General features: G+C 40.6%; 1 protein-coding gene across 6 annotated transcripts in view; it reads right to left on the bottom strand.

The window, feature by feature from the left end:
* Nucleotides 1-18,977, bottom strand: part of WWP1 (WW domain containing E3 ubiquitin protein ligase 1) — a 137,395-nt gene that overhangs the window by 41,406 nt on the left and 77,012 nt on the right. For 5 of the 6 annotated variants that reach the window (XM_042844527.2, XM_005299382.4, XM_042844520.2 and 2 more), the window contains 7 exons: nt 15,190-15,244; nt 15,029-15,113; nt 14,787-14,915; nt 12,601-12,673; nt 11,642-11,713; nt 10,896-10,984; nt 557-716 (listed from right to left, as the gene is read on the bottom strand). In XM_042844527.2, coding sequence (XP_042700461.1) covers nt 557-716; nt 10,896-10,984; nt 11,642-11,713; nt 12,601-12,673; nt 14,787-14,915; nt 15,029-15,113; nt 15,190-15,244 — 663 coding nt within the window. The remainder of the gene's footprint in view (nt 1-556; nt 717-10,895; nt 10,985-11,641; nt 11,714-12,600; nt 12,674-14,786; nt 14,916-15,028; nt 15,114-15,189; nt 15,245-18,977) is intronic. The other variant, XM_065585854.1, reaches the window with a different exon arrangement.

The following is an 18,977-nucleotide window of genomic DNA, read 5'->3' as shown; positions in this document are numbered from 1 at the left end:
TATCAAAGGATGGTGTGATCAGCTCCCTATCATCCTCCATTACACCTAAGCTCCGTTCAGGTTCAGTGAGAATCAAGCTCGAGATGATTTACAGTGTACAGTAAACAATATTTCAGTAGTTTTTGACTAGTCTTTTGTAAAAATTAAATTAATGTATACTTTTGCTGTAGCCTACATAGGTTGGAGAATCTTCCTATGAAGATTTTGGACAGATTTTCAATAAGATACTTATTTAGACAGCCAAATGAGGTATATGAAAAAAAATCAAATCAACATTCTGTATCAAGTATCTGCATCAAACTTAGACTAACATTTTGACACTTCTTTTCTGCTCACAAACTTTATGATCATCCTCAGGAATCTTATGAATGTAAGAGACTTATAGTTAATGAATGATCTTGGATCAACAGCCGTACATACTTAAGTCTCCTATTTAGCTAGAGCTGAAAAAATCTTAGGGAAGAAATGTAAGAAGATACATATATTTTATTGTTTCTGTAACAAATTTAAAATTAACCAAAACAACAAAAAATAACACTTTTAGAATTCAACTTACCATAGCAATAAAGCGCCCAATGAAACAGAAATATGAAAGATGATCTGGATTAATTGTTGATGCTGGATTTATCTGCAGACAGTAGTTGCTCTTGCCAGCATACTCAAATAGACAGTACATAGGGTTTAGAACTTCATGGGAAAGTAAGAAAAACCATTCTCTAAACAAAATAAAACAAAACAACAGAGATAATCCATAACAAATACAGATTTTTATCACAGCTTCCTACAAATGGATAAGCAAAATGGTTTAAACATGGGTAAACTAACAAAAATATTGTTCACAGAGCTGTATTAGAAAGAACATGATACTTGGCATTGTATATGTACTACAAACGAAAAAGGCAATAAAAAAATTAACACTAGAAAGTCAAGTTCTCAAAAGTTAGGAAATGTCAGAATTAAAGTTCCTGTGCAGCCTTAATTCAGCTCATTTCTGAGTCTGCATTATGATACAATCTTTAATTATATGACTACATATTATATTTTTCCCCACCGGACCAGTGCCTCAATCAGTATACAGGATAGACTGTGTTCATCAAATGAGCAAGTATTCAATATTTCATTTTTCCTCATAATTCAATGTGTGGCCCCATGCCTTATTTACTGCACACCATTCACACCCTATGCTGAATACATGGATCAGCCACTGAAGAGGAATGAGACACACACTTTGCCTGTGAGTTTCACAGCTACTGAGACTTTAAAAACTTCAGTTGTATCCCATGCTTTAGAAGGGCGTTTTGGGGTACAGACCTTTTTGCCCCTATCCCTACCCAGCCTGCCCTTCCCAACCCCTAGCATTTTGCTACTGCCACCATCCTGCCCCCTTCTGTTCCTTTCTGCCCTGCTCCTATCAACTCCCAGCCTGTCTCCCTAATTTCTCTGCTCCTAACCTCTATGCACTTAAGTAGCGCTGCTTCTTCCTCTTCCTCCTTCTCCTCCATACTGCCTGAATACCAGCAAGTGGAGCACTGAGAGCACAAGAAAAACACTTTCTGTTCTCATTTAAGGGTCCTGTCATCATAGTAGCACCCAGCTGTCAGGACAAGGAATTGCAGGGAAAGGAGAGGTTACTCACCTTGTGAAGTAACTGGAGTTCTTTAAAATGTGTGTCCCTTTGGATGTTCCACTTTAGGGACATGTGCCCCGGGCCTCTGATTGGAGATTTTTAGTAGCAGTACCCTTTCTGCCCACACATGCACTCTACATATCCTTGTGCCCTGTACCAAGCCTATATAGGGCTACACCGGTGAACTGCCCTCAGTTCCTTCTCTACTGCAAAACCCACAGAGGCAGCTCTGAAGCAGGGGAGGAGGGTGGGTTGCAGAGCACCCACAGGGATATGCATCTCAAAGAACTCCAGTTAGTGCACAAGTTGAGTCACCGCTCCGTCTTCAAGTAGCGTCCCTGTGGGTATTCCACTTTAGGTTACTCCTTAGCAGTAACCCTTTAAAGAGGTAGGAGTTTTGGAACAGAGTCTATCACTGAAGAAAGAACTGCATTGACTACTGCTGCATCTGATCTTGCAGCATGAATTAGGGCATAGCAGTCAGAAAATGTGTGCACCAAGGACCATGTTGCTGCCCTGCAAATTTCAGTAACTGGAACGTCTTTGAATATAGATACAGACATAGCAGTAGAGTATCCAGTCACTCTTATTATATATGTAACCTCGTTGAAACCATAGTAGGCAATAATATATTCAGAGATCCACTTAAAAAGTCTGAGGGGAGATAGGTTTAAAGGAGCGCTTATCTGCAGTAGAAACAAAGTCTAGGGGTTTGGTCAAATGAAATAAAAGCAAAATGCATTCTAAGCTGATGGGGGGAGGGATAGCTCAGTGGTTTGAGCATTGGCCTGCTAAACCCAGGGTTGTGAGTTCAATCCTTGAGGGGGCCACTTGGGGATCTGGGGCAAAGTTAGTACTTGGTCCTGCTAGTGAAGGCAGGGGGCTGGACTCAATGACCTTTCAAGGTCCCTTCCAGTTCTAGGAGATGGGATATCTCCATTAATTATTATTATTAATTAATTATTATTAACACTTTCAATGCCCTTACAAACTTAGATGCTTCTCACCTTCAGCCAGTCTCTCCCCTTTGATCAGCGCTTCAGTCACTTAGTGACCGTGGTGTCTGTGAATCCTTAAGGCTACGAAGCCTCTTATCAGTTTTACTAGAAAACAGCAAGGGGCCTTCGAACAGGAGGTCTTGAAGAGAAGGTTACTCACCCAGTGCAGTAACTGAGGCTCTTCGAGATGGATGTCCCTCTGAGTGCTCCTCTTCAGGTGATGTGTGTCTCTGTGCCTTTGATCAGAGAATTTCTGCAGCAGTGCTCATCTAGGCTGTGCATGCCCTCTCCCTGTCTCACACTGTTGTTGGCGCCTAACTAACACCGCATGACCAGACCCTTGCTCTTCAGTTCCTTCTCTACAACAGAGTTTGGACATTGAACTCTGAAGTAGGGGGGAGAAGGGTGGGTAGTGGAGCACCCACAGTGACACTCATCTCAAAGAATCTCACCTCAGTTACTGCACAGGGTGAGTAACCTTCTCCTTCTTTGAGGACCGTTTCTGTGGGTGCTCCACTTCAGGTGACTGTCGAGTGGTGCCCCTCGGTAGTTGCATGAGTAAGTGATGATAACACAATAAGTTAACAATGCAGCCAATCTTGAGCCCTGGTTGACTGCATAATGTTTTGTGAATGTGTGCGCAGACACCCAGATGGCTGCTCTACATATGTCCGTGATCAGTATGTTTTTTTAGAAAGGCTACTAAAGTTGATAGCGATCTGGTGGAGTGGGTTTGGATCCCCACTGGGGGTTGCAGATCCTTCCATTGATAGCAAACGTGAATGCACCTGGAAATCCATTTAGATAGCCTCTGTTTGGAAATAGTGGAACTTTTAGATAGATCCAAAGTCGAAATAAAAAGCCTCGGTGACTTTTTGAAGGGTTTAGTTCTTTCAAGGTAGAATGCTAAGACACATCTGATATATAGAGTATGTAGTACTGAGTCCTGTTTATTACCATGAGGTTTAGGGAAGAATGAGGGAAGATGGACTGGTTGCTTTAAGTGGAAAGAAGAAGGTACTTTAGGTAAAAATTTTGGGTAAGGTTTTAGGGTGACTTTGTCCTTGAAAAATATGATATATGGTGGGTGTGCCACGAGGGCCTCTCGCTCTCCCATTCGGCAAGCTGATATCTACTAAGAACACCACCTTCATCGACAGATGTGTCAGAGATTATTTTTCGAAGAGTTCAAATGGTGGCCCAGTGAGGCAGCGTAGTACCAAGTTCAAGTCCCAAAGTGGGGTAGGTACACATATTTTAGGGTATTCATTTCCTTAAGGAAATATTTGGTGATCAGGTGGGCAAATATAGACATCCCGTCCACCTTGTGGTGGAAAGCGGTAAGCGCCACGAGATGTACTCTGATTGAACTAAGGGATAATCCAGATTTCCTTAGCTCCAATATGTATTCTAATATCATAGGTAAGGGAGCGGTAACAGCCCTGGCTTGTTTATTTTGACACCATATGTTTGAATCTCTTTCATTTATACAGATATATATGTATATCGTGGATGACACTAACCTGGGGGGAGAGGTAGATATGCTGGAGGGTAGGGATAGGGTCCAGAGTGACCTAGACAAATTGGAGGATTGGGCCAAAAGAAATCTGATGAGGTTCAACAAGGACAAGTGCAGAGGTCCTGAACTTAGGACGGAAGAATCCCATGCACTGCTACAGGTTGGAGACCGACTGGCTAAGCAGCAGTTCTGCAGAAAAGGACCTGGGGATTACAGTGGACGAGAAGCTGGATATGAGTCAACAGTGTGCCCTTGTTGCCAAGAAGGCTAACGGCATATTGGGCTGCATTAGTAGGAGCATTGCCAGCTGATGGAGGGAAGTGATTATTCCGCTCTATTCAGCACTGGTGAGGCCACATCTGGAATATTGCATCCAGTTTTGGGCCCTCACAGAAAGGATGTGAACAAATTGGAGAGAGTCCAGTGGAGGGCAACAAAAATGATTAGGGGGCTGGGGCACAAGACTTACGAGGAGAGGCTGAGGGAACTGGGCTTATTTAGTCTGCAGAAGAGAAGAGTGAGGGTGAGATTTGATAGCAGCCTTCAACTACCTACCTGAAAGGGGGTTCCAAACAGGATGGAGCTCGGCTGTTCTCAGTAGTGACAGATGACCGAACAAGGAGCAATGGTCTCAAGTTGCAGTGGGTGGAGGTCTAGGTTAGATATTAGGAAAAAACTATTTCACTCAGAGGGTGGTGAAGCACTGAAATGGGTTACCGAGGGAGGTGGCGGAATCTGCATTCTTAGAGGTTTTAAGGCCTTGCTTGACAAAGCCCTGGCTGGGATGATTTAGTGGGATTGGTCCTGCTTTGAGCAGGGGGTTGGACTAGATGACCTCCTGAGGTCTCTTCCAACCCTAATCTTCTATGATTCTATGTGTGGTTGTCCTTCTGCTCTTTAGTAATATGTCCTTCACCTTCACTATGTCCTTCAGGTCAGTTCGTCATGATGGAACCATGTAGCAGCCATCCTCTCAGGTGAAGTCTCTCCAGGTTCAGGTGGTAGACCTGTCCAGCATCCTGTGAGAAAAGGTTTGGCACAAGTGGAAGAGTGGGTAATGTATGTACCGTCATCCGCAACAGGTACGAGTACCAAGTTTGTCTGGGCCACGTGGGGGTTATCAAGAGGACTTTGGCCTTGGGGGGGGTTCTTATTTTGTATTTAACCCTCAACAGTAGGGGGATCAGGGGAAACGCTTATAGCAGAGATGCATCCCATTTGAGGAAGAAGGCATTGCCCAGTGATTGGAAACCCACCCTGCTCTCAAGCAGAATTATGGGCATTTGTAATTCTGGGATTTCCTGAAGAGGCCTATGGATGGGTGACCCCAGTGTTTGAATATGTTCTGTAGGCCTTTGTTGTTTAGGTCCCACTTGTAGTCCTGAGAGAATTCTCTGCTCAGCACATCCGCTGGAGTGTTCGGACATCCTGGTTGATCTGTGGACATTGTGCCAGATATACCAGTTCCTTAGTTTCATGGTTTCGGCACATAGGGAGTGTGATTTTGCCCCTCCCTGCCAGTTTATATAAAACATACAGGTAATGTTGTCCGTCATTACCCTTATGGTCTCGTTCCTGATCAAGGGCAGGATGTGCAAGCACACATTGTGAACTGCAGGCAGTTCCAGAAGGTTTATGTGTAACCGTGTCTCGTTAGGAGACCATCAGGTCTGAACTGTGTGGTGCTGTAGGTAAGCCCTTCTCTCCGCCCCAACCTATCAAGGATGTGTCTGTTGTGAGAATCATTGAAGGCTCAATCTGTGTGAAAGGGACTCCCACACACACATTGGGTCCACCAGTGTAGAATGTCTTGAACTTTGAGCAGCATGGTGAGGCGCTTGTTCAGGCTGTGTCTGTGTGGAATGTAGATGGCTCTTAGCAAACCCTGGATGCAGCGCATGTGAAGTCGTACCACGAATGTGGTTGCTGCCATATGGCCTAATAGTTGGAGGCAGGCCCGTGCCGATATGTGTGCACTGTTCAGTACTATGGAGATCAGATTGACTATAGTGACAACTCTGTTTGGCGGTAGTGATGCTTTGGCCTCCAGAGCATCAAGATGGGCCTCAATGAAGTCCAGTTTCTGCACCGGTATCACTGCTGATTTTTGTATGTTTAGTTGTAATCCCAGTTGCAAAAAGAGGGTGATTTTCCTGTGAGTAATGTCTAGGGCATCTGCCCGGGTGGATGCTTTTAGTAGGAAATTGTCCAAGAAAGTAATTATCAATCCCTGGACGTGTGCCGCCAGTACATCGAGAATTTTAGAAACACCCGTGGTGCTGTCAAAGTCCAAAAGGTAGAACTTTGTATTGATAGGTTCTGTCCCCAGAGTAAATCTGAGGAACCTTCTGTGAGTGGGATGTACAGTGAAAATAGGCATCTTAGAGAGCCAAGAATCAGTTCCCCTGTTCCTGTGCTGGTATTATTGTTGCTAATGTGACCATCCTTAACTGTTGGACCTTTACAAATTTGTTGAGTTTTCTGAGGTCTAGAATAGGTCTCCATCCTCCATTCTTTTTCTGGGTTAAGAAGTAGTGGGAATAAAAACCCTTCCATCTGTGTTAGGATGGTACCAGTTCCTTAGCACCCAGACGTAGAAGGTGGGCTACTTCTTGCTGTAGAAGTTGTTCATACGAGGAGTCCCTGAAATGTGATGGAGACGGAGGATGGATGGAGGTGAATGGTATCAAATAGCCTGTGTGGATTATTTCTAAAACTCATTTGTCTGTGGTGATGGATTTCCATGCTGAATAGAAAGCGACCAAATGGTGTCCAAAAAGGGGATGGTCAATGATGGTGTCAGCACTGAGGAATGGGGGAGGTCTCTTGGGCCCTCGATCGAATCCTCAAAATTCTTGTTTTGCAGGTGGCTGTTGAGACACCGATGATTCAGCCGGAGGAGGTAAACACCTTGGAAGTCTCCGTCTGCTTGTGTGTGTCATACTGCCTCTGTTGTTGGACATATGGGGAAGACCTTGTACACTGAGTGGGACAGTATTTACCCTGTTTTTTTCTTGATGCAGGAGTGTATATCCCAAGGGAGCGAAGGGTCACCGAGAGTCCTTCAGTGTGTTGAAGGGACTCATCAGTCTTTGCTGCAAACAGCTTCTGGCCATCAAAGGGGAGGTCCTCCCATAGCAGATTGCGCCTCCCTAGGGAAGCCGGACAGGTGAAGCCACAAAGCACTGTGCATAACTGTGGCTGTGGCGCATGCTGCTGTGTCTGCTGTATCTAAAGACACCTGTAAAGCAGTTCTAGCTTGGAGATGGCCCTCTGAGATGATGGCTTAAAATTGGTTCCTTATGTCCTCTGGTATGTGGTCAATAAAGTCTGTCAATTTGGAATAATTAGTGTGGTCGTATTTCACCAACAATGAGGCGTACATGGCAATCCGAAATTGCAGAGTGGCTGATGAATAGGTCTTGTGGCCAAAAATATCTAACCCAGGGGTGTATCTGGGTTGGTGTTCTCTGCCTCGTTGATTGACTGCATCTCTTCTTCACTATCTTGGCAGTGGGAGGCAGAGAAGAGGAGGTCTCCCATAAAATCTTGACAGGATCCAGCATAGCCTCATTAATAGGGAGAGCTAACCTAGAAGGTCCTGCAGAGGCTAAAATGCCCACAAGCCTACGTGTCCTTTCCTGTATCTCTTCTGACTGGATATCTAGAGCTACAGCCACCCTCCTCAACAAGTCTTCATGAGCTCTAAAATCATTATGAAGGGGAGAAGTAGATTCAGTCACTACTGCCTCATCAGACGACAAAAAAGAAGAGGCCAAAGATTGTTGAGAAGTTCCCTCCTCCAATGCCTCTACAGGGGAATCCTAAGCATGCAACTCCGCCTGCACAGTACCGAGCCTGGTACCAGAGGAAGGAAGATGGTGACCTTCCTGTAGATGCTCCAGAGGTTTGGGAACGTGGAGGAAAACCCTACAGGGTAGAGAAGGATCACTGGTATGGAGATTGGACCCAGTTCTGTGTAGGCCCCTGGCTCCTAGGACGCTGAGACTGTGAATGGTACCACTGCTGGCAGGTACCCCACTGGGGCAGGTGGGCAGGGGTCAACAACGTGTCCATACAAGGACACAAGTGTCTGTGGTAAAAAATGTTGAGGTCCATGCTAATTTTTCCAAAAAAAATCGAATGACTGAATGACAACCCCCCCACCCCTTCCTTCATGTCCGTCACTAAGTATGGAAATTTTGTCAAGTATCCGTTGCACAACATGGTGGTGCCAACCCCTTGTTGGTGGGCATGCTCAGGTCAAGACACAAAGGATCTGACTTTCAAGTCCAGTGGGGAGTCTGTTTCCTCCAAAGGGGAGCTGAATCTGTCAGTACCAGGGACAGAAGTTCCAGCCCTGGTGAAGAGGGCATCTGTAAAATCATTGCTGGCTTACCTCTGGGTGCAATCCTACAAAAAGGATGCTGCAAGAGTATAAGTGGCTGGTACCAAGTGGTGCTCTGGGGCTGGAGCCAGGCCCAGAGGAGCACCTGGTTCCAATACTGCTATCATACAAGGCTCTTGAATCACAGGAGAAGCTGGTACCAACAAGTTAAGCAACTCTCTGGCTGCCTTGAAAGCCACAGGTGTCAATGACACCGGAAAGGGCTCCTTGAGCCTGCAGTACTGAAAGGTGTGCCAATTCTTCAGGGATTAGTCCCTACAGACCCTTCCTGGGATCCAGAATCAGCAGTCCCTGCCGGCTCACAGATTGCTCCAAAGGATTTGACTTTTTTGAGTGACCCTCCGAGTCCTTGTGAACACTCAGTGCCTTCCTTTTAGAGGGTCCTGGTACCAAGTCTTTAGGAGACTTATGCAGTCTCTTTGGCACCAGCAACGCAGTTCAGCCTGAGGATGCTGTCAGAACAGGAAGAGCACTCCTAACAGACTCGGAAGTGCTTGGTACCCATTCAGAGCAGGAGGATTCCAATGGCAGAAGAACCACAGACGCCTTGAGCAAGTACTTGAGTCTGGTAGCCCTATCATTTTTCAAGCAGGGTTGAACCCTCTACAAATGTGACATCTGTCACTAACACGCACCTCTCCCAGACACTTAAGAAGCTGTGGTGTGGGTCACTCACTGGCATAGACTTGGTACATGAATAACAGACCTTGAAGCCAGGAGAACAGGGTATCAGTCTGGTAACAAGCCCGGTACCCATCCGGGACACCAGTAATCCTACACTAAAAGTGTACTATACTACACTTAACTTAATCCTATAACTAACTCTTCAGATATACTATACGAGACTAAAAACTAATGCTACAGGTACAAGTTACATTAAGGAATGGAAGATATGAAGAAACAAAGATCGCAGCTCCAACAACCACCATCACTGGAACTAGGAAGGAACTGAGTGGGGTCAGGGGCAGAACGGCCCCTTTTATGCCTGCATGAAGTGGCACGAGGCAGAAGAGAATGCTTATGCTGCCCTGAAAAGTACTGCCAAGGAAAAAATCTCCAACAACTCTGCACGAGATCCACACACCCACCTACAGTAGAAAGGACATGTGCAATCACTCAAAGAAGAACTCTGTTTTGCTCTTCTTATCCTCTTCCTTATCCCTGGAATGGGAAGCTCTCGTTATTGGCAGTGCGGTTGTTGGTATGCCAGTCAAGGAGAGAGTTTTGGGAAGTGGAGTTTTGGTACTGTCTTTCCCTTGGAAGCTATCAGTGACCGTGATCTCAAGGACGACAGGGCACTGACAGACGTGAAGGGTCCCCATACAGGGGAGTGTCGCTATACCCAGGTCTGAAGCGGGTTTTAAAGCTTGCTTCATCATTAATAACCTATACTCAATATTCTTGTTTTTACGGGCTCATCCCTTAAAAGAAGAATGGATTTTACACTTGCTGGGAATGTGAGAGTCTTCCATGCAACAAGTTCAGTGGGAGTGCTAGTCACTAAAAAGGACTGCTTCTCGACAAGAGAAGTACCTGTTAAATCCTGGTGAGCCCATCATCCCTGACAAGAAAAAGTTTTTCAAGCCCTTATTAGTGGAAAAATAAAACCAAAAGAGTGTGTGTGCGTGTATGTATACATGTTTTGGGTTTTTTTGTTGCTGTTAGAAAAGGAAAGGGGAACAAATGTTTCAATTATAAGGTACTAAACCTACTACTACTTGGAACTAACTACAAAGCTAAAACACTAATACAAGGGGGAAAACAGGTACACAGTAGACTCCATCTACTTGATAGTAGACTCCATCTCTGGCCAAAGGCGGTTGAGAAGGAATTGAGGGCGATTTGCTCACGTAGCCCTATAAAGCTTCGATACAGGGCATGAGGATGTGTAGGGCACATGTGCAGGGCACATGTGCAGGCACTGCTACCAAAAATCTGCGATCAAAGGTGCACATGTGCTCCTAAAACAAAGCACCCATAGGGACACTAATCAAAGAAGTAGTCCTGCTTGGCCCCTCAGAATGTTTGAAGAATTTTCCTGCCAGCCTCTAACAAACCTCTACAGAACATGTGCAAACTGCAATTTTTAGAGGCTTATAACTCAACTTTATTTGGGTGGATTTTCAGAGAGAAAGAGTGAGAGAGTAAAAAGCACCCCTTGGGTCCCAGGTTGACTTACTGAAAGTGGCTAAAAAGGTTACCTAGGTCACAACAATAGAATATGCAAAGTGAGTGGGCCTCTTTCCACAATTTACAACCCTATTTTGATAAGAGTGCAATCGTCTAATTTAAAAATAAAATCTACAAGTATTTAAAACAAGATTGATAAGGAATTTTCTTTACCTTGCCAAACCACCATAATCCAATCCTTCTTCACCTCTGAATATAACATATAATCGCCTCCTTAAATCATAAGGTTTTAAAGCCATGATCTATGAAACAATTTTAAACACAAAGTTAAAAAAATACAAAGGCTCATTAAATTAATTTACTTTCAACCCATTAAACAAACTGATTTTTTCAAATTCAGACTATTATTAATTATATGTATTATGGTAGCACCTAAAGACCCAGTTGGGGATCAGGACATTTTACCTTAAACAGAGGTACGAATATTCATTTAATAGCTTTGTTAAATTATTTTAGTTTACAAATTTTGTATTGAATAACAGGGAAAGTATTGAACAAATTATTTCAATATATTAGGCAACTCTTCTTTAATGGGTAAGTATAATTTTGGTCCAAACTATTTGATATTTTTCCCTTTAATAATATTCTTCCTGATGCCTCTGAAGGTATTGCATGGTATTTTTGGTGGGATGAGAGGGAGCAGTTTTAGACTGGGAATGTTCTATTTTTTAGAACAGAAGGCAGCATATTCATCTGTGAAGTATAGAATGCTATAGGTTAAGAATTGTAAATCCTAGTTACACAGGTTTAATCTTTGAAGTAGTAGTTATGATAGAACAACAGATTTTAAAAATCAAGGTTTTCCCTATTAATGATTGCAGTCACAAACTAGAGCAGCATATTGTAACACTGTCTTACTTCAATGAACATATTTAATACACCAGACATCATAGCCTTACTTGTTGGAAGGAATCCTCAAACAGTGTCTGTCTGGATACATTAATCTTTACATGGCTCGGCAATGCATTTGACTGTAAGCATAAAACAACACCACATAAGTGGCAGCATACGCTAAATGAACGCTGTTACGGAGTATACAAACCCCATATCAGTAAAGGCAGAGTTAAGCAGCTGCGCTGATCCCAGGTGGCCCCAACCCCTGCCACACTCACAAAGCATGCATGTCTTGGAGGAGGCACTCAAAAGAAGGCAAGGCCAGCTCATTAGGCATGCAAGCAATAGAAGTGATCTGACCTACACTCAGAGCTCCTGGGAAGGAGCACTGTAGGAGCTCCTGCTGCCTGAGGCCAAGCTGTAGTCACTTTGCCAAACCCACAGAGAAGAGATTCAAGACACTCAGATGGTCTGACATATTACCTTTGATTTCAATTATTTAATGTCTTTATTTTATCCTTTGGGAAAGAGGGGACATGTAGGAAATGATCCAGGGAGGTAACAAACAGTACTTTAGTGTGCAGGACATAGCTGCCTATTACTGGGCCCTGGATCAGAACCTGGTGGAAAGAGTGGTCCTCTGTTTCCCCCACCAGCTGCTAGAGGGTACAGAAGGCAGAAAGCCTACTCCTGAGATGGGAAATCTAGTTGAGAGAGTGTCCTGAAGATAGAAGGATCAAGACTCCGAGATCTCTATTCAGGAGAGGCCTAGACCCCCTCATCTAACCACCAGAGCCACCCGTTGCTGGAAACTTTATATACCCCAAAAGAGGTGGACATAAATGCATGACCTGGCCAGAGGGCCAAGTTATGTGAGGGTTGAAGCAACTGTCAACAAAGGGTGCTAGGAAAAAGGAGCATGCTAAGTCCACACCCAGCCACAAGGGGGCGCCTAAGTCAGTGAAACCCCAGCACAAACACAAATTCAAATTCTCAAAGATAGATTTAATTACTACTACAGTACCTGACACAAGTAACGGAAATGAGCAAGTTTCCACCTAAAGCTACGTTCATAAGCAATTTGTGGGCCTTTATTTCTGTAAAACAATATATTTGAAGTGTTTTAAATCAATACAACATATAGTGAACAGTATAATCAGCTCTCAGTAGTTTCACCACTAGACTAACAGTTTGTGCATTTCAATAAAACACTAATTCAAGCTCACAAGAAATGGCCACCATAAAAAGACTAAAATATGCTCCAGTTTTATTTTCTGGTGTTGGTTCAAAATCACACAGACAAATTTTAAATGTAACCTAACTTTTGTAACCTGTTAACTCCTTAAATTAACGAAAAAGACCACCTACAATGTCATCCAGAAGTCAGTCTTAACTCTATATGTAACATGCTGTTCAGAGCACTATCAACATGTGGGCATCTATATTCACTGAACTATAAAAAAAAGTATTCATTGATCAGTACATTGTTTTGAAACACTGGGTATCAAGAATTACTTTGTTTAGCTACCAATATATTTGATATAGCAATATTTCAGCTAAGAGAGTACTTTATTACCAGTATTTGAATATTCTTTATTTTCTTCAACTATTGTATTAATAATTATGATATAGCTAATATTCAAATTTTACTGCCCTTCTCAATCTATTTCTACTGCATTTATAAACATGGTATATGAGCACTTGACAATAATTACATCAAATGAACAAAGTAGGGCTGTCAAACAATTAAAAAAAATTATCACAATTAATTGTGAGATTAAAAAAATAGGCGTGATTAATTGCAGTGTTAATCACACTGTTAAACAATAGATACCATTTATTTAAATCTTTTTGGATGTTTGTCTACATTTTCAAATCAAAAATGTTGATTTCAGTTACAACACAGAATACAAAGTATAAAGTGCTTACTTTATATTATTTTTATTACAAATACTTGCACTATAAAAAAATAAACAAAATATAGAGTATTTTTCAATTCACCTCATACAAGTACTATAGTGCAATCACTTTATCATGAAAGTGCAATTCACAAATATAGACTTCAGACAGCATGGTCCACATCTCCTCCCTCTCAGATTTTGAAAGAAACTTCAGAGTCTTAAACATTGGTTTGAGTGCTGTAGCTATCTTTAGAAATCTCCTATTGGTACCTTCTTTGCATTTTGTCAAATATTAAGTGAAAGTGTTCTTAAATCGAACAACATATGCTGGGTCACCATCCAAGACTGCTATAACATGAAATATATGGCAGAATGGGGGTAAAAAAGAGAAGGAGACTTACAATTCTCTCCCCAAGGAGTTCAGTCACAAATTTAATTAATGCATTATTTTTGTAATCAGCGTCATCAGCATGCAAGCATGTCCTCTGGAATGGTGGTCGAAGCATGAAAGGGCTTACGAATGTTTAGCATACCTGTCACATAAATACCTTGCAACGTCAGCTACAACCGTGCCATGCAAACACCCATTCTCACTTTCAAGTGACAGCGTAAATAAGAAGTGAGCAACATTATCTCTCATAAATGTAAACAAACTTGTTTGTCTTAGCAATTGGCTGAACAAGAATAGGACTAAGTGGACTTGTAGGTTTTAAAGTTTTACATTATTTCATTTTTGAGTGCAGTTACTTTAAAAAAAATTTCTACGTTCGTAAGTTTCACCTGCACGATAAGAGACTGCACTACAGTACTTGTACGAGGTGAATTGAAAAATACGATTTTGTTTATATATTTACAGTGAAAATATTTATAATAAAAATAATATAAAATGAGCACTGTACACTTTGTATTCTGTGTTGTAATTGAAATCAACATTTTTGATTTGAAAATGTAGACAAACATCCAAAAATATTCATTAATAAAATATCAATTTAAATTTAACAGTGTGATTAAAACAATTATGACTAATTTTTTATCTAGTTTGTTTTGTGTTAATTGCTTGAGTTAACTGTGATTAATTGACAGCCCTAGAACAAAGTTATATCACAGAATATTTCAATGAGAAAGGTAATGTTGGTAGTTAAATCTCCAAAATAGAAAATAATTACAAGGCAGTGTCTTGTACTGCACTTAATGCTGAGAGCCCATATAAAATATTAACTGTTCATTAATATGTGGAATACTATTCACTATTAAACAATGAATAATCTTTAAAAAAAAAAAAAAAAAACTCTATTAGCGGCTCACTTACACAGAGGATTTTCCAGTTCGAGGATCATTGAAGGTTGTTGTCCTTGTGTTATGATCAACAAAATATCTGACACCTTCTCTAGTGTATCTGATTTCCCAGCCCTCAGGAAGTGGGTCCTCATTTTGTAAACTGTAAAACGAATTGAAAACCGTACACTTTTTTCACATGAAGAAACTTACAACAATGTTTAAGTATGATCATTTGATCTGCACACATCAATATAGACATTATATAACACCAACCCTTGAGTTCGGGGGTCTTCCCACTGTGTTGTCTTGGTGTTGTGATTCACAAAGTACACCCTATCATTTGAATCCACTCTCCTTTCTGAAAAAAATAAAAATTATTAAACAACAAATTTCGGTTACAGTCACATTACTAAATTAATAGCTTATCATCTTACCCCAGCCTGGTGGTAAAGGCCCAAGTGGATCATTTTCTGCTGACAACATTGAAGCCTAGTTATAAAGAACAAACCAGACACAAATTTATATTAAAGAATAATTATAGATAAGTCTAATTAAGATACTTTTTAAAATACACAAGTTATGTGTTCTGTCAATTCTTATAAACAAGATCATGTCTTTTTCTATAAAGATAGTCTCCACCAAAGAATCTACATATGAATTGCTTAGACTGTCCTCTCCAGCATCCCTTGAACAATAGTTCTGCTAACAACAGTACTGGAAAACATGTAAGGTAAAGTAAGAGCTGAAGGATCTACATGAAAATACATTATCCTGATCCCCAAGGAAAGTTAAAATTCAAAACTAAGTATACAGTATTAGTTTTGTATGTTACCCCTTATAAGTAATAACAAATAACTAAATGAAGAGTAAAGTATGTTATCAAGTATTACTTTTGATATTTTTCTCTTCATTGCCATTTGGATTTCAAAGCCATTTATCTTACTTGAAAGGACCTTTAGCACATGAACAAACTCTAAAGCACTAGTATGTCTAAAAAGTTAGTCAATCCTAAAATTTCTAAATAACTAGCATCAACCTTACATTTAAAAACATTAAATCAGGCACCATTTATGGCAAATGAATTTTTGATTGAGCTACTGATTCTTTATTTCGAGAATATGGTTCTTTGGCAACATACTATTTCAACACAAAATTTACATAACACTAAAGTATATAATTATTAAGCTATGTTAAAGTAATATTGTAGTTTAGGCAAAAACTAAAAAAAGTAAGGAGAATTTAAAGTTTTCCTTGTGTCCTTAGCTCTTTGTACTAAATTTATAGTTAGTCATTCAACATCTATAGTTTTCAACATCATTCACACCCTCTTAGATTCAAGGCATTTTGTCAGTTATCTTGCTTTGATTTATATCAAAGTAAAATGAAGTTCCATGCATCTTAACAACTTCAAAGTATTGCAATTTGCAACTAGTCAGAGAGGAAACGAAAGAGCAATTAAAACCATCTTTAATATAGTCAACTGCTTCCTTTAAGGCTTTGTACTAGGGATGCTAGGTGCTTCAAAATATTATTATTAATAACGTCAATGGAGGCCCTAATCAGCATGCAAATACCAGTCATACGTAAAAGGGCTTTAAGGTTACTGTGTACTATACTACCATCTTGTCTTATGGAACCATTACAAGAAAATAGAAGAAATACTGAATCAGTTGTTTGTACAGTAGTGTTAAACCTCATAAGGCTCATAATGGAAATGTTCTCACAATCCTTTCTTAACAGAATATGTCTAATCTTTACAGAAGTATTCTGATGAGCTTACTGCTAAACAGAAACACAAAATTAAGTTGTGGGAAAATGCATCCTTTGAAGAATATAGTAAAGTAACTTCTTATCTTTAAATTTGGTTACTAGGTCTTAAATATATCAATCTGAATTGGAGGAGTTACCCACTTTATGGTCTGCTAATGGGAAAGCAGGATTTGTGCCACCTTGGGTCATCTTTACGTATCCTTCCAACTGCTTGCCCATGTGACTCAGCTATAAATAAAAATGAGTGACACACCTTATGGGCACCTGTTTCTGAACTAAATACCAAGCCCCAACCCGTGCTATCTACAGCCTTTTAAAAATAGTTATTAAGCACAGTTCTCTTTCTTGTGGTTTGATCCATGTGCAAGCCAGTGTGAAGCACAAATGAGCTGAAGCATCCAAAATACATGTGGTTGAGTTTGGATGCGGTTGGGTGTGCGGAGCACATTTTGACATGGGATCCTCAAGATAGGATTTTTTTTTTTTTATTATTATTTCTGCTGCACAAGCAATGTGGTTTGCCTAGGTTTGGGGCCATTAGCGGAACCATTTTGTGAACACGTTTCTTCCCTGAAGAACTGGACAAACACCCAAATTTCATTAAAATGGTTGTACTTAACCTATGCAGAGCTACATACCAAGGTTGTAACAAAATTTGTAACAACAACACTGGCTGTTGTTACTAGGCATATTAGTAATTGCACTGGCTACTGTTACAACTGTTTTAGATCTGTACTAGGTGGTAAACTTTAATGAATGGGTTTGAAAAAAAAAGATTAAACTTCAGTATAGACAAGACCTAAAAGTGAAGAGAGGGCAACAGTCTCCAGACTGGTGGATCTGAGACTCTGAATCCTAATTTACAAGTAAAAAAAATTACTATTTCAGATCTTAAAATCCACCAATCCAGTTTGTATTCCAATCTGTTTGTATACACAATGAGATTTTTGAGGGATGGGAACCAATGTAGGAGTATCTACTACTTTATCTATCCAAAGGATCATATTACTGATACTTTGCACTTGTATGGAACTTTTGATACTAAGATCTCAAATCCACTTATTTTACAGATGGGGAAACCAAGACACAGAAAAGTTAAAAATATTTTTCCACATTCACACAGTGAGCCAGTGGCAGAACAAAGACCAAAACATGTGAACCCTGACTCCTCCTCTCTAACTGCTTACATATTTGGCTCCCAAACAACAAAATACTGCTTTTTCTGAGATGGACATGCATAAAATGGTAGTTGTGTAGCTAAAGCGTTTAGCTTTCCTGCAATAACTTGAGGAGTTTTAATCGTCTCCGACCTCGACCATTAAAAATACAGCTCCTTCCTTATGACGACAGCCTTCCCTTTATCTGTTTAAGTGTGAGAACAAATGTAAATTTATGCCCTGACAAGAACTGCTTCACTATTTAACAATTCTCTGAAACAACAAGAGACTTTGCTTAATTACTTTATGATTTAGAAAACGTGAGTGGCACTTCATTTTTAGTTCCAAAATAAGGTTTTTTCAGAAACCGTTAATCTAACAGAAACTGAATAAATTTAACTCTGAAGAGAACTGATCACTAGAATTAGAATTCTCGATCCAATATATCCTAAATGTAAAAGTGTTGAAAAGGATAAACAATGTCCTAAGAACTAGATGTATGACTGACATCAGTAAGCTGAGAAAAGCCCTTAATTTCTTGGCTAAGACCACCTTAAGTTTCTGAATTTTGAGAAACATTGCTAACGTATTTATTAGCTGGTGAAAACTATTTTCCACCAAGGCATCACAAAAGATCTTATAAATGTAACTTCCGTGACCAAGAAAGGACAATCTTTAGTTCAAAATCGAGTTGAGAATTTTTTAAAAACTACAACATCGTGGCCACCAGCTGCTGGTCTTGAACAGAGGTACCTATACATAGTAAGCCATTCAACTCCATAGCAAATGAAATGTACCTTTTCCACTCTTAAAAACTATATAATCACAATCATCCTGTCAGACAACAATTCCAGTATGATGGTGAGAGTAAAGGACAACAGTTGGTAACTGACATAAAACATGCCAAAAAGTAGACATCAAAAGGTGATTGAGAGGTTCACAGAGTCTTCTGAATCAACGGATACCTAGGAGAATCTAGAATTTATGGTTGATATACTTTATCTACAGAATCAGGTGATTCTATGGATGAAAACGTTGAGCCAAAAGGTATAAACAACTTTGATCCGATGTAGCAACCAGCCTAAATCCTTTCAAATATTTAGATAGGACTTTCTGAATTGTTCCTACAGATACCAAGGGTTGAACTGTCTAAATCATGGGTAACATGAAATATTCTTTGCAGAGACACTGTGACTCTTCCCCTAGTCATAGGGTGACCAGATGTCCCGATAATATAGGAACAGTCCTGATATTTGGGGCTTTTTTTGTATAGGCTCCTATTATCCCCCACCCCC

This window comes from Chrysemys picta, chromosome 2, assembly GCF_011386835.1.
Source record: "Chrysemys picta bellii isolate R12L10 chromosome 2, ASM1138683v2, whole genome shotgun sequence".
Classification (NCBI taxonomy): domain Eukaryota; kingdom Metazoa; phylum Chordata; order Testudines; family Emydidae; genus Chrysemys; species Chrysemys picta.
This window is presented reverse-complemented; position numbering and strand designations above follow the sequence as displayed.